Here is a 26,324-nt window from a genome sequence, read left to right as displayed (position 1 = left end):
CCTGGAGACTTTGGTTCAAAACCTATTTAAAACCCAGGGAAAACAAACGGGCTGGTSTCTAGGCAGATGTCCCTGGAAATCTGTTTATATCATCACAGTGACAGCAGCTCAGTGGAAAGGGTTTGATCTGCTCAGGTTGGGGGTAAGGGCAGGGTGGCAGGTCCTTGGTGGAGCTGCATGGCAAAGCTTTCTTGGTAATTCCTGAGCAGCCACCTTGCAGGGTGGATTTGATGGCCACAAATCCATAGGATTCTGTACAAAGTGAAATGAAAAGATTCAGAAGCATTGTTTGGTCTGAGTCTACAATGTTGGAGTGAGACTCTACAGCACAGTGCTCTACTGCTCCTTGCATGCACAGATTCCTGAGGAATCAGTGATGGGTCTGGTCTTGTTCAATTAATTCTTTGCCCTGGTTGAAGGGACAGAGCGTCCTCTCAGCAGATTTGCTGGTGATACAGAACTGGGAGGAGTGGCTGACACACCGACAGGCTGTGCTGACACTCAGCCAGACCTGGAACAGGCTGGAGAGATGGGCAGGGAGGAACCTAAGGCAGTTCAACCAGGAAAATACTGAAGGGTTAGACAGCTCTGGGATAGTTAGTACATAATGGTGGAAATAATTTGATAATTCCCTTAATAATTAAATAGTTCTTGTCATGAATATGTAAATTCTGATGCTTTGGATGGATTTGATGTGACCCCTCACACTGCCTACTCCTTCTCTCATTGGTCATTGTATTACCTTTGCTTTCTCTCTCTTCTTAGTTTTTCAGGTAACTGGCTTTCAGGAGTATATCTGTGGGCAGATAACCTTGCTCTTCTCTCTTTCACCTTGGGATATCCTTTGGGAATAAATTCCTGGAATGATCTGTGCGACTGAGCTCTCTGTTTCTCKGTTTCTGGTAACATATGGACTWTTAGTCTACTGGGGAGAGTGTGTCTGCTASTTATTAGCCTGGGYRTRGRTTTTACTCCTGCACAGCACTAAAAGAAGTACTGGCYGAAGTGATCTCTAGAGCAGGGGATGTTTGTAATACACACAGAAAGATGAGACCACCCTGGACACCCCCAGCACAGGATAGTCCTGCAGCTGGGGAAGGATAACCCCATGTACCAGTCCAGGTTGGGGGTTCACCTGCTGGAAAGCAGTGCTGTGAGAAGGAGCTGGGATGAGCCAGCACCGTATCCTTGTGGCCAAAAATGCCAATGATATCCTGAGCTCCATGAGGAAAAGTGTGGCCAGCAGGCTGAGGGAGGTGAWCCTGCCCCTCAGCCCTGGTGAGGGCTCAGCTGGGCCTGACGTGGCCAGCTCAGGGCTGCTCAGTGGGAGAAATATCAGGAATTGTGTGAGTGGCTCCAGTGGAAGAGCTGTGAGGGTGATCAGGGGACTGGAGCATCTCTCTAATGAGAAAAGGCTGAGGGAGCTGRACCTCAGCTCTGTAGAAGAGAACTGAGAGGGGAACTAACCCATCCATACAAATCCCTTAAGGGCAGGTGTCAGGAGGATGGGAACTAGCCTTGTTCCAGCAGTGCCCTGAGACAGGACAAGGAGAAACAGGTACATATGGAAACACAGGAAGTTCCCTCKCAATATGAGGAAAAACTTCTTTACTGTTTTACTGGCAGGCGATGGACCTCTGGAACAGGCTGCCAAGAGAGGTTTTGKAGCCTYCTTCTCTGGAGATATTCAAAACCTACCTGGATGTGATCCTATCCTTGAGCAGATGGCTGGACTAGATCATCYCCAGAGCTCCCTTCCAACCCCAACCACTCTGTGATAACCTCACCCACAGGTCATTGCTGATTTTTTGATAGGATCTTTCACATGCATGAAATTAAACACATTTGTAATTCGGCAGGCTTGGGGCTCAGTTTCAAAAGCATTTTGAGAGGATACAAAGGCYCCCTGTGATCAAAGGAGGAGCAACAATGTGGTTGTTGGAGTTACAATTACACCATCTCACATTCTTTTGGCAGAAGAGTTCAGGGCCCAGTTYGGGAGAGGAGATAAAGCACATAAAGCACGTCCAGGGAACAGAGCTGCAGGTCCTGGAGCTGCACCCTCAGGCCAGCCTGGAGTTTCCTGCCTCAATCCACATCCACTGAGTCTCACTGGGATTCCACCAACAACTCAGCAGCAGATCTGCCTATCCATGTAAYGTAAGTAATGCTTTTAGGAGCATTATCCATGCATGGTTTTCCMGTACATGGAATTTGGCAGGAAGCCATTTGACCGAATGCTTCACATTGCAAGAAAAATCAGGAGACTTTTTTTCTTTTTAAACTATACTTATTGAAAAAAACAACCCCCTATTAACATACTAGGAAGGTTATTCASTATCACCTCAGGCTCAATCATGCAGAATCAGATAGTTAAATATGCAGATTTTTAAGGAAATATCTTCCTTCTCAGCTTCCCACCCTGTGCTTTATCATTGAAGCAGTGGCAGCTCCTACAGCGAAACCTGGGTATTTCATATAATGGAACAGTAACACAGAAACAGAGTTCCCAAATCCAAGTCCCATCTATCATAAGTAACTACATGATTATCTCTTCCAGACACTGATCAAATCCTAGTTTATGAGCAGTTTGGTTTTTACTGCTATTATACAAAATGAAAAGCTGTTCCAGAATCCCGCTGATCTGACGACGATGAGTCTTCCTCCTCTCCAACCAAAATCTTTTCAGGACCAGTTTATACATGTTTGTTCCTGCACTGAGTGTTGTCCTTAACTTGAATTGTTTTTCCTCTCCCTGGTATTTAGTCCCCTGATGTATTTTTAGAAAGATCATATCCTCTTTCAAACTTCATTTTGCTTGGAATAGTAATGTTAGAAATAGACTGACRAATTTACTGCAGGGATATGGACAGACAGACAGACAGACACAGAGGCTAGAGCACTCATTTTAAAAGAAATGCAGAAAATACAGATAAGTCAATCTTTAGTTAACAGTGCATTATTTCAATCATGTCAGCAACACGTCAACTACAATAGAAAAGACAGATCAAGTTCAAAACTGATTTTCAGGGGRTTTTAGATCTAATGACTATCCATCTATAGAAATACCAGAAAGCCTACCTGGAATTCCATAAAACTCTAGCCTGGGAACAGTACCAAAAGCCCACAATGAATATAATYTCTAAAAAAGAGAGCTGTGAAGACTCAAAAGTACATTTAGACAGAGACTAGTTTGGGCAGTAAATAATATGCAGAAAAAGAAAAAAATCAAGTTGCTATTAAAAAAAAAATAGAAGGAAAAAAGATTGAACATACTATTGTCTGTTTGGAGACAATTACTTTCACAAAAATATTTTCTAGCTTTGCTGCTCTGGTACATCAATCCTGAGCACTCTAACTTTTGACTTATAATGATATTCCTTCAGATACAGCTTCACCGAGGGAGGAATGGGAAGTGCATCGATACCATCGTAAGTTGTACAGTTGCAAATAACCGTTCTACATATATGCTGGAGAGAAAAAGGAAAGGTCCTGTTCAGGGGAGTGGATAAAAGTGGTTCAAAGAACATACAGGAACTGGGATCTTTGTAGTGTTCTAGGAGTCCTGTGATGTCAGGAGAATGGAAGACACAGGGATCATGGGCATCAAAGCTGAAGTTGTGATTCCACTGCTCTATCCGGGCGTGGAGGGAGCGGCTGTAGCGCCTGAAGCTCACGGAAAACAAATAGTCTTCCTGAGCAGAGTCTCGTAACAGAAACGTTCCCTCTGGCTTCCCTTCCAGCAGCGCCTCGGCCGCGTATTTATCCATGACTCCCCAGTAGCAGGGATTRTTATTGATCTGGAGGAGGTCTGGCACTAGGCAGTGGACATAATCAATCTGGGTATGATATTTCGGAGGTGTTTCCATCCGTAGCAGCTCATCATCCGTTTCCCACTTGGGCTTGTTTCGTTTTCTAGAACTTGTGCACAGGGTTATGACTTCATCGTCGGAGTCCATGTCGCTCTCATCTCTACTGCTCCTCGCCACCTTACCTGTGACCAGCTCAGGCCTCGGGTCACCCCGAGAGGAGCTGCTGTCGCTGATGTCACAGGACTGGGAAGGAGAGTCCATTCCCCCATTGGCAATCTCCTCATCTCGCAGCTGATCCTCCCTTTCCTCGTGCTGGGATAAATCAGCAATTATCCATTCTTCTGCCTTTGGACTTATAGGGGCTGTGTGCYTTTTGATCAAGTGCCACCGGAAAGCCAGCTCCGAGCGCGGAGGGAAAGGACACTTATCCAGCATCAGCTCACTGATATGGATTTTCCTTTTGGATGGCAGTCCCGAGGTGTGCCGGCTGCTGCAGTTCTTTATGGGAAAGCACTGACCCACAGCATCCTGCAGCTTCTGTTTGAGAGACCGGCCCAAAAACCTGTGGCCGCAGGACCGGTCTAAATCCAGCTCGATGGATGAGCAGCTGTATTTCCTCTCCTGGCTCCTTAAATTAGTCCCYGACCTTCCTGCAGCACTTGCAGTTTCAGCATCAGGACAATGCTCACTTTTCTTGGACCAGGAAAGCTTCTTTCCACTCCAGACATACCCGTCCTTTCTGTCTGCGCTTCTGCTCCGGCTGCTTTTGGGCCTCACATCTGCGTTTTTAGCACTGCTGTCCTTGTTTTCTGCCATTGTGACAGCTTTGCTTCACAAGTTGCCAGGAAGCGCACACACTGTTTCTTGTGGGGTTTTTCTACATAAGGAAGCTTCCTTGAGGCACTTTCTGGAAATATCTAAGGAAAGAGAAAACACAGCTCAGTTAACAGCTATGCACACACACAATGCAATAGCAGTGGATACAGCACAACCGTGACAATTATTTGCTGACCACATAAAAATCATGTGATTGAGGTGATTTCAAGCAGCACACCCCAAAAATACCACCTGATCCCAGAGAAAGCTCTCTTAACCCTTGCTTGGAAAAAGCGTCCTCCAGAAAAAACAATATTAATGTATTTGTTGAGTTTCCATTCTGACTACCCAGCAGAGCAGAACGTTTTAGGTGTTGGCAACCCCATTGTGCCAGRGTCCATTTCAAAAGGAAACCCTTCCCAGGGCAGGTGATACTGCTTTAGCTGTTCATGGAGYGAATTCTGCATCTCTTCCAAATAACCTTTCAAGAAGGAACAAACCAGAACAGAAACAAGTAGGTCAGAGTACAAAGAGCTACTGTACCTAGATGATATGCCTGTTTGCTACTAATCCACAGGGTGGGATGCCAGAGATCTTTTTCTTAACTGACACTTTTGGGTCACTTTCAGGATAAAAAAAAAAAACCCAAAACCTAAATTTTATCAGTCACAGATTCCGTCAGTTTCTGAAAGCTGTTTTCCTCTGCCTTTTCAAAGGAAGGGAGCTAGGAAATACTGAGGCCCTAAGGGATTGAAATATCTGGGGCTTTACATACTGAAAAGGATTAAAACAATCCAGCCCCTTACTAAAAGCAATTTTAAAAGGCCATGAAAGATGGAACTGCTTATTACTCATTAGAGAAGGAAGTTTACATTATTAAAATCAGTGTTGCTTTGAGACCTACGGTTGCTGATTTCATTTTCTTTTGTTTCCAAAGGTATATTGAATTCTCAAATAGATGAGAGGTTTCCTTTTGACTGCTGCACTTTGAAATAAGATGAAAAAAAAATCCTCTTTTGATTACTCAGTTGAAAGTGGAGCAGGATTTTTTTTCAAGATACATAGATAGCAATATGGTATGGATGCTATATTCCCCCGAGACATGACAGGATGTAGAAATATTTCCCATCACTTATCATGATCAGGATATTCTATGATTCTGTGATGCTTCTGCACCAAAACCATGCACAGCTCCTCTGTTGCTGGATATATATACTGGGGTATTTTTTTTTGGCTGTGGGTTTTTTGGTTGTGTTGTTTTGGGGTTTTGGATTTTTCTGCAACTAATTGACATGGTAAATACTAAGCAGGAAAAGAAAAGGGCATCCACTTCCTCTCTCCATTCAATCCATTCTCATCATCAGGATTAGCCAGCATGACACAACCTCTCTGCAGTCCCCCGGGGCTGCGCAGGCTGAGTTCGAGCCTCTGCTTTCAGTAAAAGAACAAGACAGCCTTGCCAAAAGGCTCACATGCAATCTGTGGGCCAAATGCATCCCAGATGGAACTTTCACCCAGGAATCTTTCACACTGCATTCCTTATTTAAAACCCACAGACCTGAGAGCTGTGGGGGAATGGAAAAGGCAGGGGAAGGGAGGAGATGTAGAAATGTAGAATGAAGGTAAAATAGGTTCAATATTGGAAATATGTTGGGGGAAAAAAATTACATTAAAGCAATGTAGATGAAYAGCACCTCACTGGTACCAAGAGGAATCACAGGAAGGGGTCCATATTCCAGCAGTTACAAATCAAAGATCAAACTAAAGATATATTTTTCTTTTCAAGGGATTTTGCAAATCACTTTTCTATGAAAGTATGGCAAGACACAATGAAGACAACATTTGTATATGAGACTCAAAACATTTTTATTTAGACCAGGATTCATTGATTGCTTTTGGAACATTGATATTTTTCATCCAGAGACAACTAGAGTAGAGCACTGAATTTTCTCCACAATTAAAAAAAGAGGGAAAAAAAGAAATCTCATTCACCCTGGTGATAATCTGAAGTCACTGAAGACAAAAAGGTTTTAGATTCATCCTGTAGCAAAATACATTAACTGTCTATATATGGGATTTTTAATTGGACAGAGAGATATCACYGAGGTTGCAAAGTCAAGTACTTAAAAATTAGGATACGACAATTTGTAATTGCTTTTGAAACCTTCAATTATCTCATTCTGCTCATCCAGCCCATATAAGGCATAATAACATGCAGAATATGGGCTTTTAATTAAAAACTGCAAAATATACAAAACCCAGAAGTGCCTGTTATCTCCAAACTTCAGCCTTCCAGATGAAAGTGTCTTGGGGTTTYATGGAATTTCTGGGTTGCTGTTGTATTGAACTGTAAAGCCACCTTCTCCTTTGTACCTTTCTGCTGTCATGAATCATTAGTGGTACCTGGACCCTGAAACTGAAGCTGGGGAAGCWGCACGTGATGCTGCAAAACCACGCACCATTAGCCAGAGCTGCTTCCCTGGGGTTTGAAGGGCTGCTGGAACCCAGGCGCCAGTTCCGCCACGTCAGAGCAGGAATTGCTAATCAGACAGAACACTAGAGCCGTGAAAAGAGCAGGGAACAAATGAAGAAGAAAGGGATGTCATCCTACTAAAGCCACGTTTGAACTTGACCGTGTGTTACAAACGTCTGTGTGCCRCGGGAGAGCTGCCTCCCAAATCCCACTGCTCGGCATTACAGCCTTCATTCCCTTCTGGATCYGTGATTCACAGCCCCACCAATAAAATGGGGAGCAAAAATAATCAGAGTGTCAGAAAGAAAAAGGCATAAAGGGCAGAGGAAGCATTCAGTGYTCTATTACCACTTGGGGCCATCCATCTAAACGTTCAGTGCAGTGTCCGAGGGAAATGCCACGCACTTCCATTAACGGCTGGAGCGCCGCTGGAAGAGCAGGACAGGAGGGCAAGGATAAAAGAGAGGGGACACAGAGTGTATTTTTCCCTAGAGGGGAAGGTTAAATGGAGGAGTCCAGTGCTGTGCAGCTCACACACATCAGTTCTGAGCTCCTTTCGGGAGAAATAATGAATRTCCTGCCTGCAAAAGCCTCGTCCTGCACGGGGACGCCTCAGGCATCTCCGATGATGGCAGATTTGACAAAAACCTTATGCTGGAAACTCTTTCCCCTAAGGAAACAGCAAAGATAAAGACACATGTGGGGATGAGCAGAGTTCACTCTGGGCCACAGAACCCAGCTGGTAGTCCAAGGTTACCCAACACTGTCACAGCTCCAGTCCCTGAGGACAGGCAGAGAGCTGGATGGGTTTTGCTGCTGGTTTTGCACTGTGCCCAGCTCCCTCCTTCCAAGGTTCCTCTCTCTGGTCTGCAGACAAGATGTGCTTCTTTCACGAGGTGGTGCCTCAACACTAAGACTTCAAGGCCAGACTAAAAGCAATATCCAGTCCCTGTTTGGAGGGATAACAACAATATTCTCTCCTAGCCAGGGGTAGGCTGCAATGCACAGCTGTGATAAGACAGCAGCAGCCTCACCACTTGTGTAATCAATAACGCCAATAGGAGAATCAAACCATAACCGTAGACAGACCTTTTTTTATTTATTCAATAAGTACCTGAATACTGAACTGCTTTAACTAGATACTTATGTCCTGAGCAGCTGGATCCTTGCCTCTTCACCAAGCTGCTTCCCTTCCTGTATAAAGAAGGAGCAGATGGTGGGGGGTCTCCAGCCCAACCTCCCACTTGGAGTGGGATTGCTGCCAGTGCAGGCTCAGGGGAGCCATGGCATGGCCATGTCCTGAAAACCTCCCAGGATGGAGGTCCCACCACCTCCCTGGTGCTCCMAAGCACAACCCTTCTAGTGCAGGAAGTACTTGGAAAGTTTTCTGTCCAAGCACACAAAGTGTCGCTGTATTGTGCCTCTAATTAAACAACAAAAGAAGGCTCACTAAGRACAATAAATCAATTTTGGAATTGTTATGGAAGTTGATTTTGTGGAGCTGATAAAATCCTGAGAGAGAAGAGCAAGCTGCAATAAACTGGAGTACTTTTTCTTTCAATTTAAAGTTATTTTAAAACAAAAGTTCACTAGTCACAAGCCGCTTTCATTAATTTCACTGGATTAGATTTTGGCCATAAGAGCACATTTTAAAACCTGACCTTCCCAGCCTACTACTGATAACAAGAAATCTCAGCTCCTCTGTCTTAAACGATTTTTCTTCAGTTTTGGCTTTACTTTGATTTATGATACCATCCAAAAATACCTAAGCTTGACTCCAGAGGCCTTTTCAGCAAATTAAAGCAATTATCTCACACACACACAMAAGAAAAAGACTTTCTAAAGGTACCATTGGCAACCTAAATATTTCTTCCTTGGAAATACTCTTGATTTATCCCCAGAACTGTAGGAGGAGGGGGGCCATGCCCAACTAAACCCAACACGGGGSATATTTTATTCACTCCCAGGAGATGGAACTGAGCTGGAGGCAGGTGCCAAAGGTGAGGGCTGCTCGTATCTCCTGCCTTAATGAAGCTCTGCTCCTGGGTGGAAGGAGAGATGCAGGCAGCGCTTGGCAAACCGCAGCAGCCTCTYCGGCACTAAATCAGTGAAAGCTTTATGGTCCATGACCAACACTCCGCGCTCCACCCAGAAACCGAGCAGGAGAGCAGCGATTCCCGGCTCCCGCCCCGCTCGCAGCCACTCACACCTATTAATCAAGCCAGCAGCAGGCTGAGTTCCCAACCGGATTTAAAGTACAACTTTGCATTTGGTGCCGTGTCACTTCGGACGTGACCGAGCCACAGCGCCTGCAGTCCCTTGGACAAGTGACCGCAGGATGCTGACACCCCCCTGAAAAAACCTCCCCTCGGTTCTCCCATGCTGTTCCAACAGTTATCCCAGCAGGCAGCACTTCCAGACAAGGAATTTAGTTGTTCCATGGAACCGAACGCAAAATGGCTTTTATATTGCAGAATACTTTAGGTGCAGTTTGTATCAGAGCCTCTGAAAATTRAAGTGATTAAGAAAAATAAACACATTTGACAGGCATTTGTCTCCATCCCAGGCAGCGGCTTGCAGCAGGAATAGCTTGGTCTTCCCACTCATCTGATAAGCAGTTCAGCTCAGAATCATTTCTCTAGAACACATTATCCTCGCCAGAAATCATGATTTACTGAAATACGTAGGATACACCCATGGAAAACATGTCTCTACACAGCTTCCACGAGGTTTAATAATGAAATCTGGACATATTTCTATTTTTTTTTTTTTCAAAGTGTGCCTCCTTTGTAATCCTGTCACTTATTCATTCATGAAACTACTGGCAATGTGAGTGCTAGAAAGAACCACATTTCCAATATAAATAAATCACTCTGCTCACCCCAACCACCAATAACCCTGCTGCAGAGCAAAACTGAAGATAAAAGGGTTTTGCCTGGAAGCAATTTTTTCTTAGAAGCAGGAATAAATTGGGCCAGATCATTAAGGCTACATAAAGGGAAAACAGATAACTCTATTTTTTAACTCCTTATTTCAGGTATGTTCAATCCTAGCATTTTTTAATGCTTCCAGAAATCTGCCACGATGCTTTCTTCCTATTTTTCAGCCAAAAAAAAAGGACAAACCAACCTTAATGATTTTTGCAGCGCAATCGCTACCTGCCTGACTACAACTGCTGTCAACTCCACCTCGCACACGCATTAGGATGGCTGGAATTCCAGAGTAATTCCATAATGACAATAATGATCTCCAAAAAGGGGTTTTGATCCTGCAGCTGGGTGAGCTCAGCCCCGCGCTGTCACAGCGGTGCTGCCCAAGGGGGGTGAAGGGCACAGCCCCTCATTTGGGATTTTTCCCTGCGGGTCCTGTGCCTCTTGAGGAGCTGCCATGAAATCCATACACAGATGKATAAACAGGGAATATATGTGCCCTATATGTGTTAGGATACATACATCGGGCTTTTCAGAGGAGAAGCAAACAGAAAAAAAGCCTGGTGACAGAGGGAAGACCCTGGACCGGTCCCCCCGCGCTGACACGAGACCCTCGGCGACAAGAGACCCTGACCCCCCCGTCACTGAGAGCGGTTCAGAGCCCGGCCCGAGCCCCCCGGTGACAGCAGMCCCTGGACCGAGTCCCCCCCGGTACAAGGCTCAGAGCCCAGGCCGAGCTCCRCCGGAGGACAGAGCGCTGACCCCGCTCCGAGCGCCCCGGTGACGGAGGGCGGACCCCAGCACAACCTCCCCGGTGACAGGAGCCGCCGGTCCGAGCCCCGCGGTGACTGACAGGGGCGCAGACCCCGAGATCCCCGGTGACAGGAGACCCCGATTTCCGCGGTACCGGCGCTCACCCCCGCCCGCCGCCCCTCAGCCCTCCCGTCCCTTCTGCCCGACCCCAACTCACGATGGTGCGGCGGGCCCGGCGCTCTCCGCCGGCTCTGTCCCCAGCCGGGTGCCGGCGGCTCGGCGGGCTCGGCGCTGCCAGCCGCGGCCCCTCAGCCGGCCGCCGCCGCCATCCCCGCTGCCGGGGCCGCCCCGTGCCCGCCCCGGCCCCGCCCCGGCGCTGACGGCTCGGGCCCAGCCCCGCTGAGGGCGGAGCGGCGGCGGCGGGCGCGGGAAGGCTCGAACGGGCGGCGGGGCCGGCGGGGAGCAGCGGGAGTCAGGGACGGACGGACGGACGGACGGACAGACAGACGGCGGGTACGGCTCCACCGACACCCCGCGGACGGTGCGGGGCTTTCCCGGAGCGGGGAGGGACCGGGGGAATCGGAGTCCCTGGMGGGATCCGGCGGGCGGCTCGCCCGGCCTGCCCCGGGATGGCCGAGGCACAGGCCCCGGCGTGCAGGCCCCTCCGGGCCTCGTAACCCCGGGCCTCCAGCCCCGCGGTGTCCCCAGCTCCCATCCACTCGATATCCCCATCCCTGCAGTGTCACCGTCCCTACAGTGCCCCCTTCTCCCGTCCCCGTCACCTCATCACCATGTCCCTCATCCCTGCAATCCAATGTCCCCATCCCCGTGATGGCCCCATCTCCTATCCCCATATCTTTTTCTAGGTGCCCGCTYCCCCATCCCCACGATATTCCCATCCTTGCAATGTCACCATCACTACAGTGTACCCCATCTCCTGTCCCCGTGAACTCATCACTGTGTCCCCCATTCCCACAGTGTCCCCTTCTCCCATCCCTGTGCTCCCTTCTCAGCAATGTCCTCATTCCCATATCTTTATTCCCACTGTGTCCCCATCTCCCATCCTGTGTCCCCATGCCCCCGCTGTTCTCAGCTCATGTCCCCATCTCCATGCTCCCACCCCTGTGTCCTCATCCCCACAGGTGATTGAATGGGTGGGTGTCCCCGCAGCTCTACCTTGCCCCCCCATCCCTATCTGATGCTTTTCCTGAAGTGTTCCGTTTTATTCAATATTATTTCCCCTCTTTTTCCCCCTCCATAAACAGGYGGGAGCAAAGATGCCATCGGCACAGAAACCAATGCGGTACGGCCACACTGAGGGACACACCGATGTCTGCTTCGATGACACTGGCAGGTAACCACCCCAATCCTATAGACTGAGGGATGGATGGGTTTGTTCCTATCTGRTGCTTTCCCAGAGTTTGGTATTAGGAAAATTTTTTTCCACTGAATAAGTGATTAATCATTGGCACAGCTGCCCATGGCAGTGGTGGAGTCCCCATCCCTGCAGGGATTTAAAAGCCATGTGGATGTGGCACTTGGGGACATGGGTCAGTGGTGGCCTTGGTCCTCCATTGCTGGGGGAATGGTTGGACTCAATCATCTTAAAGGACTTTTCCAATCTTAATGATTCTATAATTTTTTTTTTTTTATGTCAGCCACTGCTGTGTTAGGTACTGGGGTGGATTTATGGCCTGGCAGGTCCAATAAATTCTTTGGGTTGTGCCTGTGCAGAGAACTGGCTCTGTGACATATTTAGTTGCCCTGAGTTTAGAAATGATTGATTTATMACTTAAATGTAAGCATATATATATATGCCCATGTATATATAGATACATATATATATATAGTAAGTTTTATATATATAAAAGCTCTATATGCACATTTTGTGAGAGTGACTTCACAGATTTTAGCAGAAATCAGTGTGGTGTGGGAGTAAATATGTTTATGTATGCACTAAGAAATTAAAAATATAGTTGAAGAAATGCAATATTTGGCTTGCTATCTTTTTCATCTTGTGCTAGTTCTTGAATGCATAAACTATATATTTAGTGTAACCTTTTTATAGATTAAAAGGTAAACTAAAAAAAACCAAGCCCTCAAAATGGACTCAAGGAATATACCTTCTAYACTGAGTATGGTAAAAGTCTGTATYTTATTCCTTTCTTTARTTCATTAGCTTTGTTGCAAAGGCTGTTTGTAAGAGATGATCCAGTAACAATCCTTTGAAACCACAAAAAGCCTCATTTGGCATTGCAACCAAATGCTTAGGAAAGGATGCAGATTCCTGGATGTTAACAAATCCTGTGTTTYCACAGCTGCATTGTAACTTGTGGCAGTGATGGAGATGTTAGGATTTGGGAAAACCTGGACGATGATGACCCAAAGTCCATTAATGTGGGAGAAAAGGCCTACTCATGTGCTCTAAAGGTATGGTTGTTACCTCCTCACTGCTGTGGATTTCCTTACAGATTGGGGATTTGCCAGCTCAGGGATGCTGCTTCTGTGGGTAACATTAAACAAGAATTACCTCTGACGATTCATTGTATCCCATTCACAATTCTAGAGGAGTTATTCCTTATACTAAACTTCTGTAATGTGTTTTTCCCTCCTCTTCCTTTACATACAGTTATATTAATTTCTGACTTTGGTCTCCTTTCTGAGAAACAGACCCAGCAGATTAAGCTAATTATGCAGTGAACTTTTTAGCCTGTTTCAGTGTTTTCTCACCATGTGAGTTACAAGAAGTTTCCCAGCATAGGATGTGATCATCAAGTATTAGGAAGAAAGCCAAGAGGTTGTTTTGTGTAGGCCTGTGTTAAGGTCCAAGGAATTATAATCTGTATTAATCAAAACTTGCTCTCACAAAGTGACTAATGGTTCAGTAACACTTTTTTTTTTTATAACTGGTTCATGTTTCATGCTCAGAATTGTTGTTTGGCCCAAAGATATCTCTGACCCAGCATCCCCAAAGTGAGAAGACAAAAATAGAAAATAACTTTTTACTATGCATGTTCATGTATTTAGCTTGAGAATTGTCATGATATTTCCTTTTTGTCCAATTTTTGTTATATTACATTAATAATTGTGGGTCTAAAATACCATCTTTGTGGAAATTTTGGAAGAGAAGACTACCAGGAGCCTACATCAGTTCTACAAATATCATGTGGGTAACTTGGAAGTGATAAAGAGAAATTATAAAATTGTTTTTCAACTACTTGTGATTTTGGAGAGGAGTATGAAAGMGGAAATAAATGAGTAATAACATATGTGTATTACATTTTAAGAATTATCATTTGAAACCTTATTCAGAACTACTTCCTTAAGTGAATCCTCTTTCTTATATCCCTTTTAATGTGCCTCATGTATCTAAGCCACAATACCCATACAATCTATTTTCAGTAATTTTCATGGATTTTTAGAGTATTTTGCTGTTGATTTTCATCACATGATTTACAGTTTCACAAACCAAGTGAGGTGACTTGAACGTGTTCTCTCTCAGTGGCAGAGCCAGAAATTGCTAAAACTATTAAAGAATAAATGAGGAAAAATCCTGGGTTTAATATTAGTGGGAAAAATTGAAAAAAGTGCTCCAAGTTTTGAGGATTTTTTATTTTTAAACAGTGAGAGACTTAAATGTAGGAAACCTTTTTTCAAAAATTACTCTTCATTAGTGAAATGTCATGAGGGATTGTTCTGAGATGTTGATGTAATCTAGATAATAAATCTAATCTCTTAATTTTTTTTGAGGTTATTGACTACTGACKGCTGCTTTCTTTGCCTTCAGGATTTTTACTATAATTTTAGATTCCTTAACAAAAAATTCCCAGCCACAATACTGCCTTTTTCCACAAAACACACAATAAAAAAGAAAATAAGGCATTTTAAAATCTTTATTTTAAAGTTTTACTGCTGTGTACAACTGAAGAGTAGTATTGTCACTTAAAGAGATATTATTTTCCAAGTATGGGATAATTATTTCTTTCGTTTGGGACTTTTTGAAATCTGGATTCATTTTTACTAAACATCTGCCTTCTGTTTTTCTGCAAAGAACTGAGSTATAGTTCATGAACATCTCATCTTTCAGTGGTGGTATTTAACTGAGAATTCCAGTCCAAGGGTGCCCTCTCCTGATGCTGCAGCATAGAATCTAAGTAGGATGCAAGTTAGTTTGGTTAAAGTGATAAATTGTTACAGTCACTGTGCTTGTCTGTATTTTTKGGGGGAAGAAATAAAAGAGTATTTCTGTTACTACTTTTACTGCGGGACCTTTTTGGAACAAATAATCTGCCCAAATATTTGGGACATCAGAGCAATATTTTTGTCTCTACAGCAGAAATGTGTTTTAACTAACAAATTTTATGCTGGGTTTTGTTGTCAGAATGGAAGACTGATCACGGCAGTCTCCAACAACACTGTCCAGATCCACACATTCCCTGAAGGAGCTCCAGATGGGATCCTCACTCGTTTCACCATGCAYGTGAACCACGTCACCTTTAGCAGGGATGGCACCAAAGTTGCTGCTGGATCCAGGTAATGTGGGCAYCACAAGGAAAAGCACTGCTGCCCTTTAGAATGTGGCAACTCCCTCACAGGCTGGTTTTTACCAACAAGGTCATGAACCCACAAACCTCTGAGGGCTTTAAAGTGTTGGAAAATGCCTTCAAGGGGCTGGAGGGGAAGAAAGGAATGAAAAGAAGTTTAGGAAACAATGCTCTGGGAGATACTTGATCCACCAACTAGTTTTATATAGAGTTCTGGTGTTGTAAAATAATTTCTTTATGATACTTGAGTGTTTTCCGCTCTCAGTCTGATGCACAAGTGTTCACCCTTATGGATGTGTCCTCTCACAAAACCCCCCTCTGAGGGTTTTGTCACTGGGAACTGAGCATGATGTCCTGACTGCTCAGCATCATGGAGCTGCAGATGAATGTGCTCATGTAAAAGTTAGATTTGTTCTGATTTGTGTGAGAGCTTTGAGTCATTCTCTGGCATAAGCATCACCGATCTGTCAAATGATAACAGATGACACTTTCAAGAGTTGCCTGAGGGGAATTTGATATGTAGTTTAGTTCTTTTCTTAGGGCAGCAYGTGTGCTTTTACAGAATGTACTCTAGTACTAAAACAGAGAAGGCAAAATAGCCAGGTTTTTGTGGGTTTTTTTTCATGTATTTAAGGCTCAGGTGATTCTTAATTGGATTTGGTGAACTCTTTGGGCAGTCATAGCTAATTCAGGATGTCTCCTTGCTTGTCTTCTGGAATTCGTGCTCCACAGGGGAGATGGCAGAGATTTGCTTCCTGACTCCACTAAGTGTGAATTGAACCAGAAAAGCATTTTGGATGAACATGCTGGACTGTGAACTCTGGCAGCAGCTCCACCAAAACTGGGAGGCTGGGCAGTAACCACTGTAATCTCCAAATCTGACAGGGATCATRGTTTTGGGCCCTTTGCCAGTGCTTGTTTCTGAGGGAACAGCTCTGCCCCAGGATCTGACTTTGATTAGAGAGATTAGGCAGACAGCAAACTCCTTGCTGTTTCTAAAACTTGTATAAACCCCCAGTGCTCCTGCAGCCTGGCTGGGGCTTCCACGTTTTTTGGAAAAAGAGCTCACAAGACTGTCAGGCCACCCCTCAGTGAGGTCTTCTGTGAGAAAATGAAAGAGAAGGTGAGAGCCATGAAGTGAAGGAGTGCAACTAAGAAAAATTGCTTTTATTTGTCCCCGATTTCTCCATTTTTATAGAGTGCAAACTTCAGTTTTATTTACATTTAAGATCCAACTGGCTGCCAAAGTTCACATGAACTATATGAMAAGAGTTAAAAGGAATGGTTATCCCTATAGAATTAGGTCCTAAAATGAAATTTCTCTCTGAGGGTGTTGCAGTGAGGTTTGAGAGGGAGTGGTACCAGAAAATTGTCATAGAAACTCTTTGTCTTAGGTATTAGGATTGATATTTTGAKTTAAACTGCAGCAATGGTTGTAATTTTGGAAGAAGGAATGAAGTTGTAGAAATTCTCTTTTTGTATCTGATACACTAAATGGTCTTAAAAATCTTGTTAAAAAGTCACACAAAATAAACTTTGTACCATCTTTTTTTTTTTTTAAGCCACATGACCAAATAATTATAGCAATGAATATTGGTCCTACTCAGGGGATAGTTCTTGTTAAGTCATCAGCTCTCTGGTATCTAAGCAGAGGTTTTTATTAGCTCATGTAGAATATTATATTAAGCAGGTATATGGTCTGTGTGTGCATAATATCTTCTTCAATAAACAACTACATTTTATGAGTTTTGACATGAACAAAAATAATTTTCTGATAAAAATAGCCTGGCCTTACTCCTATTATATCAAGCCACAAGAGTCTCATTTTCCATTACATCATATATTGTTGAGAGCTGTAACTTCCCCAAAAGAATGCCCAATGCCCAATTTTTATTGCCTTAGAAACACAGATTGTCATTATTAATACCAGTGTTAATAATTTGATGTCATTGTGATCTGCAGTGACTTTATGATCAAAGTTGTGGAGGTGACTGACAGCAGCAAGCAGAAAACATTCCGAGGACACGATGCTCCTGTTTTAAGCCTGTCTTTTGACCCCAAGGATATTTACCTGGTAAAAAAAAAAAATTCTTATTTGCTTTCTGCTTTGAATCTCATTTTCTCTGGGGGGAAAAAGTTAAAAAATGTAGTTTTTACCAAAAAAAACAACCAGTGATTGGGCAGATGAGACAACTTCATTTCAGCTTGATGGTGATGGAGTGTGTCACAACTTGTTGCCTCCCACGAGTACTCAGTCTTTGCTTTACTACTCACTTACTGTCTATGTTCTTCTTAAATCTAATTCAGAGGAGGAAAGATGCCTCACTAAAGAAATTTAATGTTATTTTTGAGCCTGTTTTGCAAATAAATAGCTCACTTGAAGTATGAGAGTTTGTAATTACAGCAGCTTGGAGCTGAGTACAATTATCAAGATGACAGTGTTGGAAAGTTTTAAGTCTTCAAGTGGTTTAAACAGGGAGGCTTTCTTCTTAAAACTGCTTGTATATCATGGGTCTGTAGCACTGGTTTTGGGGATTTTTCCATTTTGTAGCATTAATTTCTCTGTGTTTAATTATTAATTTGTTTACTCCATTCTCTTCCTGAGGCATCGGCGAGCTGTGATGGTTCTGTCAGAGTCTGGGACATTGCAGATCAGGTAAAGGCTGCCCTTCCATGTCAAGTGTTTGCTAAGAAATCYGGGATTTCACAGACAGCAAGAAGAGCTGAACTGAAATAACCCTCCTGGAGTAGGATTTTCCTTTCAGGGATAAAATCTACACTTCACAGAATACTTCTATCTGCTTCTGGGAGAAATTCCAAAACCTGATYATGAAATGTTGCCTGGGTAGCTGTGTTTTGTTCTTCCTGTCTGTGAAATCCCTGATTCCTTCCGTTCATCTTTCCTAATTGGCCAACACTGTAAGTGCCAAGGACAAAATAAGGATAGCAACTGACATCAGATTCCTCATTTCAGAATTTCAGCTYGTTGCTTTCAGGACTAAGGCATTTTGATTATAATAAACAATTTATTAATTGTAATAAACACATTTAGGCTCTGCTCTTGGAGCCCTAAGGAGCTTGAAATGAGGATTTCAGGTGAAGGCTTTAATAGTGCAATTCTTCATACGGGGATGCCATTAGTTTTGCTAAATGCCATTGACTGGAATAAGAATCCCTGTGGAATTTTTCCTGTAAGTACAGTTGAAAATATAACCAACCCCCCACACTTGTGGATTGCTACTTTTTTAAGACACAATCATGGTTGTAGTGTGAAATCTCATGTTCCAGACTGATCGTGGGTTCCTTCTGGGGAAATTATACTGAGAGAGTTCCAGGATTGGGGCAGTTTGATGCATGAATCTGTGCTGTGATTTGAGATTACAGCCATCATTCTTTATACTGCTGGGACCATATTCAGGCTGCTGTGTGTCACCTTGCTGCAGCTSATCTGGGTTTGACAAATGCTTTTTGGCCACATTTCTCTATAACCTAAAAATAGATGAGCTCGTTTGTTCTGTACTTGATTAAAAATACATGTTCTGTGATCTTATTTCTGTTACAAGTAGTTATATTATCATTAAGAGTTTCAGGGATACATTGACAAAGTATTTTCAAAGCAGTATGTACTACTGTATTTTGATGAAAGAGATTATTTCAGTTCAGATTTTTTTTTTCCTTTTTTTTTCCCAGCCTTTTTCTTTAAGAATTTGTACAGTAAACAGTAGATTTTTGCTGAGCTAGAAAGCTCATTTTTTAAGTTTTGTTTTCAGACATGCACGACAAGCTGGCTGCTGCTGCAGAAATGTAATGATGTGATAAATGCTAAATCGATCTGCAGGCTTGCCTGGCAACCTGGCACTGGGAAGGTAAGTGACATTGGTTTATCACATCTTAATCCTTTTTTTACCTCTGAGTCCAACAGTAGAATTCAGTCTGGGCAAGCCCGAATTGCACCTCCTGGGAGTAAAGAAAATATTTGGGGTGAAGTTCCCTTTTAGGAAACATAAAAAGCTGGAAATGATTCCTTGTTTAAGTTCCAGCCTGTGTTTGGCAGGACTCCAGCTGTCAGCTCAAACCAGCATTAAACAGTCTTGTTGTGCTGAATAGGAAGGAACATTGTACACGAGGGAAGTAATCAAATTGCTCACAACAGAGCATCAAAGGAGTTCTGTCCTTCTCTGCTTTAAGTAAATTTTTGCCCTACTCTGTAAATATTTCCTCAGTAAGTTGYTCCCTTTCTTTTCACCTGAAGATCAAAGTTGCAGGAGRGTGTARCCAGGTGGGKGTTGGTGTCTTCTCCYAGGTCACAAGCAKCAGGACAAGAGAAAATGGCCTTAATTTGCATCAGGGGAGRTTTAGATTGGATATGAGGAAAAATTTCTTCACCAGAAGGGTTGTCCAGCCAAGGGCAGTGGTGGARTCCCCATCTCTGGAGGGATTTAAAAGCCATGTGGATGTGGCACTTGGGGACRTGGGTTAGTGGTGAAGATGACAGTCAGGTTAATGGTTGGACTTGATGACCTGAGAGGTCTTTTCCAACCAAATGATTCCATGATTCTTCAAAATCCCTGGCTGCTATGACAGTGCTATGTATCAATTTTCCATGGAAGAGKGAATTTCATCCTCAATACAAATGGTTTCAATATCCATTTCAACTTTTAGGCAAATTCTTCACACACACATGCATTTGAAACATAAGCTGTTTTCTTGCTTCTCTTACAAAACAACCAGTAACATTTATGTAGTTTTATGAGATGAAATGAGGTGTTTCAGGAATCAGCTATTCAAATCAGATTTATTGAGAAGTTGTAACCTGATCAAAAGGACTTTGGGGAGGGAGGGTAAAGAATAACCTAAGCCTTGTGCTCAGAGCTTTGAAAACTGTGTGTATCTGTGTCAGATGTTTGATAAATAAGAACTTGTAAACTTATGGTGCTGTTTTCTGCCAGAAGGAAATGAAGATTACAATAAAAGCAGGCAGGTTTTGCTCTGTTGCATGTGCAARGCATTAAAGAACCTTGTAATTTAAATTGCTTCAGCTTCCTCTCTCAGTTGGCATGGCTGGGATGTTTGAGAGCTGTTAAATACTGAGGCAGTCACATCTGTGAGGCTTCTGAATGAAAGAGCTGTGCTGTTGGAGTGTTCTGTTTGACAGGTGACTTGTAACTGTGCAATATTTTTCCTTTGAGCAGCTGCTGGCAGTYCCTGTAGATAAAGTTGTGGAGCTGTTCAGAAGAGAAACCTGGGATAGTCAATTCAATCTATCGGATGCCTCCATCACACAGGTAGGTGCAGGAACCAGAGGCTTGTAAAATAGTCAGTAATTTAAATGTTACTCTGCTAGAAATTGTCTTCTGCACAGTATCTCTCCCTTCCCTGACCCCCTTCTCTTGGTAACGATTGTTCACATTTCTGTTTAATTTCTGATCCTGTTACTTTCTGTTGGCAAACAGGGCACAGATACTGAATGATGTCAAACACCTTGGTATGGCTATGATTCTTCTCTTCCATTTATAGTAACCCACCAGGTCTCTGAAATCTCCTGGTGACTCACCCACTGCAGMTGAAGAACATCTGTTTTCACAAATTGCTCTAAATACAGGGCTTTTTAGAGAAAATGTCAAGAGTATTATTTCTACACAGAACAGGGATGTCAGTTATTCACTTTATATTTTATTGAGCAGGAATTTAGTAGAYCTGACTGTGCYRCCTTCTTTCTTTTGGCCTCACTATRTACYTGGAAATATTTGGGTTGAARAGAACCAGTTTTTAGTGTTATTAAGATGCAGAACACACAGTCTTGGATTTTAATTTATGRCACTGTATTAAGCTCAAAATAAATAAAGCTACATTTAGTGCTGAGTTTGCAAAATACACTCTGCTTCTGTCTGCATGTCTGGAATTGGGTTTTGTTTGACCTCACAGCAGTGTTTCATGACAGAAGATGGATAGTCTGAAATAAAAACAGGTTTGCTATCTTTAAAGTGTATTTTTAACCCATTTTATATTTAAAAACCATTTTATAACAGTTTTTAAAGAAAAAGAACTACCTAACCCCAGCCCACATAAAGGAGGCTGGATAGGGTTTGCTTAAGATTACTATTAATTATTTTTTATTGCAGAATATCTGTTTTAAACTCCAGAATAGCAATGCTGTGCATACATTGGTCAMTTTTTATTAATATTTGTTTTGTTTTTTCCTTAGCCCTTGAATGTTGTGGCCTGGTCTCCTTGTGGGCAGTTCCTGGCAGCTGGAAGTGTGGATGGGAATATAGTGGTGTGGAATGTGGAAACCCAGCAGTGCATAGAGAGGTATTCAGTGTGGTTCCATAAATCCTCAAGTTCATATTTCTTTCTTGAAATAGAATTTTGTTGTCTTTTCTGTAAAACTTATTTGTGCAAATGTAGAACTCTGCCTCTTTAAAAACCTGAATAAGATTTACAGGGTTTTGTGGTTCAACCTGTCAGGCAGCTTAGGGAAGGGACTTGAATGTGGATTTTGTTCAAATAGCAGAATTTGTTCTTCTGTGAGTATCTGTTCTACTTTTGAATCTGATTGTTGATTATAGGATAGTTTKGATGGAAACAAATTTTCCTCACATCCCAAATCCCAAGATCATTGTCAGTAATGTGTTTTGTAGAGGGAGAGGAAATACAGATAAGTCAGTCAGTCATCCTCACCTGCAGGCAAAAAAAGGACAGATTGGCAAATTGCACTTTGGCTCTTAAAGCTCTTTAAAAACCCTAACTATCCCCCCAATTAAAATCAAAGATACTYTTAAGTGTGGTAGAACAGAAGAGAATTATCTGAATATTTTGGGTAAGAAACCTGATGTGAACTGCAATGTCTATGTTAAGAATTATAGACAGATTATGTAAATAATTAATGGGATGATTTTTTTTGAGGATAAAGGGTGGAAAAGATAGAGGATTAACTTATCAGTTTACTGCAAGAGAAATACTGTTCTTTTTGTAACTGGAAGGTTCTGGAATAAATGATTGCAGGGAAATTTATCTTCTATACATGTATCAGGAGGCTGTTTTTTAAGAATGATTCTGATTACTTTTTAAATGTTAAATCATTTTCTTCATAGAAAAGGAAGACTTGCTCTACTTTTTGTAGCAGCTGTTTACTCTGAAGGTGACCTRTTAATTGTCTTATTATGTGTAATACCACTTTCCTGTACCAGYAAATGTTACCACTTTTTTGCAATAACTCTTGAGGGGGAGGGTTCTGCCCTGAGTAGCTTACTAAAAATCCATTATTTTAATAYTCTTTTTAGGATGAAGCATGAGAAAAAATACTCAATTTGTGGACTGGCATGGCACCCTAAATATAAGCAAATTGCTTACACAGACACTGAAGGAAATCTGGGGCTGCTGGAAAATATTGGTGATGCAGAGAAGCCAAATGACAAGGTGCTCAATACCAACGATTTCTTGAATGAATATAATTATTTGGGTTATAAGTTACACAAAACATTCTCTTTTGTTTGTTGCAAGTTCYCTCTTGTGTGTTAATTTCTTAAATTCCATGTCTTAAAGAAGTTGTGTGCTGATTGCTCATCTGGTTTTAGGTTGCCAGTGCAGTGGCCAAAGACTACAACGATCTGTTTGATGGAGATGATGATGATTATTTAAATGGGGATGCAATTGAACCACCYTCCTCCCCAAAAACTGCAGATAATGAGGATGATGCTGATGATGTTATACAGCCCTTAGGCCATGTGAGACGGGCAGTAATTGATGATGATGATAACTCACTAGGTACACAATGAACTTATTTTCCTGAGCATCCTCTACTCTGCTTTATTTTATATTCTGCTTTATTTTTCCAGAGAAATCTTGACTGGTTTAATTTTTTTAAACCTAAATTCTGTCATAATACTGTGTGTAAGATGTATTTTTTTTTAACTTCTAGATATTGGGCTGATTAAAGCTAGTTCCAGTCTYCTTGAAAAGGAGGATGATGCTGATGATGGGGTTGGTGGCCTTTCAGCTTTGCCACCAACATCTACACAACAGCCTTTCTATGATGGGCCAATGCCAACCCCCAAGCARAAGCCCTTCCAGTCTGGCTCCACTCCTGTGCATCTCATGCATCGATTCATGGTAAATTCATGGTAAATCTGTGTGGTAATTTAGATTTAGATGTTTGTTTTATATTTATAATTGTCCAGTTTGTGCTGTGTTTTAATCTAATCCAAGTTGTTTGGGTTTTGGTGTTTTTTTTGTTTTTTTTTTTTTTTTTTTTTTTTTTTTTTTTTTTTTTTTTTTTTTTTTTTTTTTTTTTTTTTTTTTTTTTTTTTTGTCTTAAATACTTTACAGTGTGAGGCTAAATAACGAAAAGTAGCCTTGTTTTCATGCAAGGACTCCATAATGTTTTGGTTTACATTTCAGTTGCTTTGGTGATAAATACTTTGCTTTAAGACAAAATCAAGCTATGCAGTTTGTGCTACTGAATTCTAGCAAATCCATTAAAAATTTCTTCTTTAGAACTCTGGGTATTTTTGTGCTGTTAAGACTTGTACGTTAATCATTCACTATTTCTTACCATCTGCAAGTTCTTCACACTTGATTTGGTAAGGAGAAAGGTGGCTGAGCAATGAAGGTGAAACTATTTTGTGCCTAATTCAGGTGTTTTAGGAGCCACAAGTCCTGATTACACAGGTCTTCAGTCTTCCTCCAGCCTTCCATCCACTCTTGTTTCAGATAAAATAATTACAGCAGGCTAGGTTAGGGCAGTATATCTGTTGGATTTAGGGCATTTGATTTAATGGGGTTTTTTTTGGTGTGTGTGTTCTTTTTGCCAGGTGTGGAATTCAGTTGGAATAATTCGCTGCTACAATGATGAGCAGGACAATGCCATTGATATTGAATTTCATGACACCTCTGTGCACCATGCCACACATCTCCCCAACTCCCTGAGCCACACCATGGCTGACCTCTCCACTGAAGCCATTCTGCTGGCCTGTGAGAGCACAGARGAACTTGCAAGGTAAGTCACTGCAAAACCCATCATAGGGAGCTACTTTTAACTTCTTTCAAATGTTTTGGCTGTTATTTTCAGCTTCTATCAATTTTTGAGCTTTTTGGCTTTTGATCATGCTTTTTATTTATGGGACCAGTTTTGAGGAGGATTTTAGCTTCCACCTACTTGAAGATTTCAAGAGTATTGAAAAATGTAATTTGTTTCCTGAGGATTTCTTTTAAATTCTTTTTTCAAATGTATATATACTGGAAACTTCACACATTGCAGGCTCAAAGGGGAATTGTAAACATGAACAATAGTTTTTCAGTCTGCTCAGATCAAAGATCAATCATGAGGGTTGAGCTCTTTCTTTTCACACTGTTGCTAAGGAGATGTTTGGAAATACCCATAAGAATTACAAGTGCAAAGAACACAAGTTTATGAAAACCACAGAAAGATTTAAGCAGCTGGGCCAGCTAAACTCTATTCTTGCATTTAAGAACAATTTCAACATGATTTTATTGTTGGTTTCTGTGGAAATATCTTGAAGAAAGAGCTTTCTTACTTTCACACATACAGCCTTGTGGTAAGTTCARAAGCATCCTTTACGAGTATTTTTGTTATATCTTGGTTATCTGACTTTGAAAGTGTCAGTGATTTTCTCAATGGAAATGGGTAACCTTTCAAAAGGCTCAATGTTTGTGGATTGGTCATAGGCAGTTTTCAATTATTAAGAACTGAAGTTTCTWATATTTTTCCCTTTGAAAGACAGCAAAATATGACCCATTTCTAGTAAGGGCTGATATTCAGGGTGCCAAGAAGGACATTTACCTGCTCCCATCTAAAAAATCTGCCCTCAGACCTTTGCTTCAGGTTTTAGAGACTCCAAATCTACAGTGCTGGAGGTCAAACTGGCTCTTCTGCTCCTGAATAATAAGAGCAAAAACCTTTGCAAATGRCCACTTCAAATTTGTAGTCCCATCTGTAGTTTCATCACAGATTGCTGATAAAAATGGCAAATACTGGTGTGTTTTCTGATAYTGTATTTAATTCATACTGAGATATTTGTTGGCTCTTTGTCTCTGCCTCAGCAAGCTCCACTGCATCCATTTTGGCTCCTGGGATGCCAACAAGGAGTGGACTGTGGATATGCCAAAGGATGAAGAGATTGAGGCCATCTGCCTGGGTCAGGGCTGGGCTGCCTGTGCCACCAATGCCCTGCTGGTCCGTGTGTTCACGGTTGGAGGAGTTCAGAAAGAGATCTTCAGTTTCCCAGGCCCAGTGGTGTCCATGGCAGGACATGGAGAGCAGCTGATGATTGTTTATCACAGAGGTAATTTTCTCTCTTTTGTCTTTTTTTGAACCGGGGTTGTTTTTGATCCTTGTCTCTTGCTGGCTTCACACACTGATTAATTTGTCTGTAACCACCAGAGAGTGTTTTCTTCTATTTTTCATGATATTTCTCCTTTTTTCCTCTTCTGGGTGATGCTTTTACAAGCACATCCATCACAACCCACAGACCTGTGACTTCTGACAGCAGAGCCTACGTTTGATATTGGGATGCTGAAATTAAACTGTGGGGAAGRGGAGAATTTTGCAGCAGTGAAATTAATAGATTAAACTTGGGTTTCAGATGTGCCAGAAGGAATTACTACAGGAAATTAAGGAAGTTGTTGTTATGCACATCTTGTGTGTCCAAAATGACAAATAACTGTGTGTCTGATAGTGATATTCATGGATAACCCTGCATTAGAATTAARTTTTGATTCAAAACTAATTTAGCCAAGAGCCAAGGCAATTATTCTGTTTTCTAACACAATCACTGAACAACTTCTTCCTAGGTACTGGGTTTGATGGGGACCAGTGCCTCGGGGTACAGCTGATGGAACTAGGAAGGAAGAAAAAACAAATTTTGCATGGAGACCCTCTTTCTCTTACAAGGAGATCCTATTTGGTGTGGGTTGGATTCTCTGCAGAAGGTATGAAAAACCTGCATGAGAGATGTTGAGAAATATTGACACTGTT

At 42.3% G+C, this 26,324-nt stretch overlaps 2 protein-coding genes across 2 annotated transcripts in view; one reads left to right on the top strand and one right to left on the bottom strand.

Moving 5' to 3' along the window:
* Positions 1-2,894: 2,894 nt before the first annotated feature.
* On the bottom strand, positions 2,895-11,126 carry SOCS4 (suppressor of cytokine signaling 4). Its single transcript, XM_057385254.1, has 2 exons — positions 11,002-11,126; positions 2,895-4,729 (listed from the first exon to the last, which is right to left on the bottom strand). The coding sequence occupies exon 2, from the start codon at positions 4,626-4,628 to the stop codon at positions 3,318-3,320; it is 1,311 nt and encodes a 436-aa protein (XP_057241237.1). The 5' UTR covers positions 4,629-4,729; positions 11,002-11,126; the 3' UTR covers positions 2,895-3,317.
* A 928-nt stretch (positions 11,127-12,054) lies between these two features.
* WDHD1 (WD repeat and HMG-box DNA binding protein 1) overlaps positions 12,055-26,324 on the top strand; it is a 25,884-nt gene continuing 11,614 nt past the window's right edge. The window contains exons 1-14 of the mRNA XM_057385256.1: positions 12,055-12,138; positions 13,103-13,214; positions 15,166-15,317; positions 17,291-17,402; positions 17,934-17,984; positions 19,099-19,194; positions 20,521-20,613; positions 21,534-21,640; positions 22,612-22,747; positions 22,906-23,095; positions 23,250-23,440; positions 24,142-24,326; positions 25,391-25,632; positions 26,141-26,278. Of these exons, the coding sequence (XP_057241239.1) occupies positions 12,062-12,138; positions 13,103-13,214; positions 15,166-15,317; positions 17,291-17,402; positions 17,934-17,984; positions 19,099-19,194; positions 20,521-20,613; positions 21,534-21,640; positions 22,612-22,747; positions 22,906-23,095; positions 23,250-23,440; positions 24,142-24,326; positions 25,391-25,632; positions 26,141-26,278 (1,882 nt within the window). The 5' untranslated portion in view covers positions 12,055-12,061. The remainder of the gene's footprint in view (positions 12,139-13,102; positions 13,215-15,165; positions 15,318-17,290; positions 17,403-17,933; positions 17,985-19,098; positions 19,195-20,520; positions 20,614-21,533; positions 21,641-22,611; positions 22,748-22,905; positions 23,096-23,249; positions 23,441-24,141; positions 24,327-25,390; positions 25,633-26,140; positions 26,279-26,324) is intronic.

This window comes from Malurus melanocephalus, unplaced genomic scaffold, assembly GCF_030028575.1.
Source record: "Malurus melanocephalus ecotype Western Australia unplaced genomic scaffold, MMel_1.1 scaffold_802, whole genome shotgun sequence".
NCBI classification, from domain to species: Eukaryota; Metazoa; Chordata; class Aves; order Passeriformes; family Maluridae; genus Malurus; species Malurus melanocephalus.
This window is presented reverse-complemented; position numbering and strand designations above follow the sequence as displayed.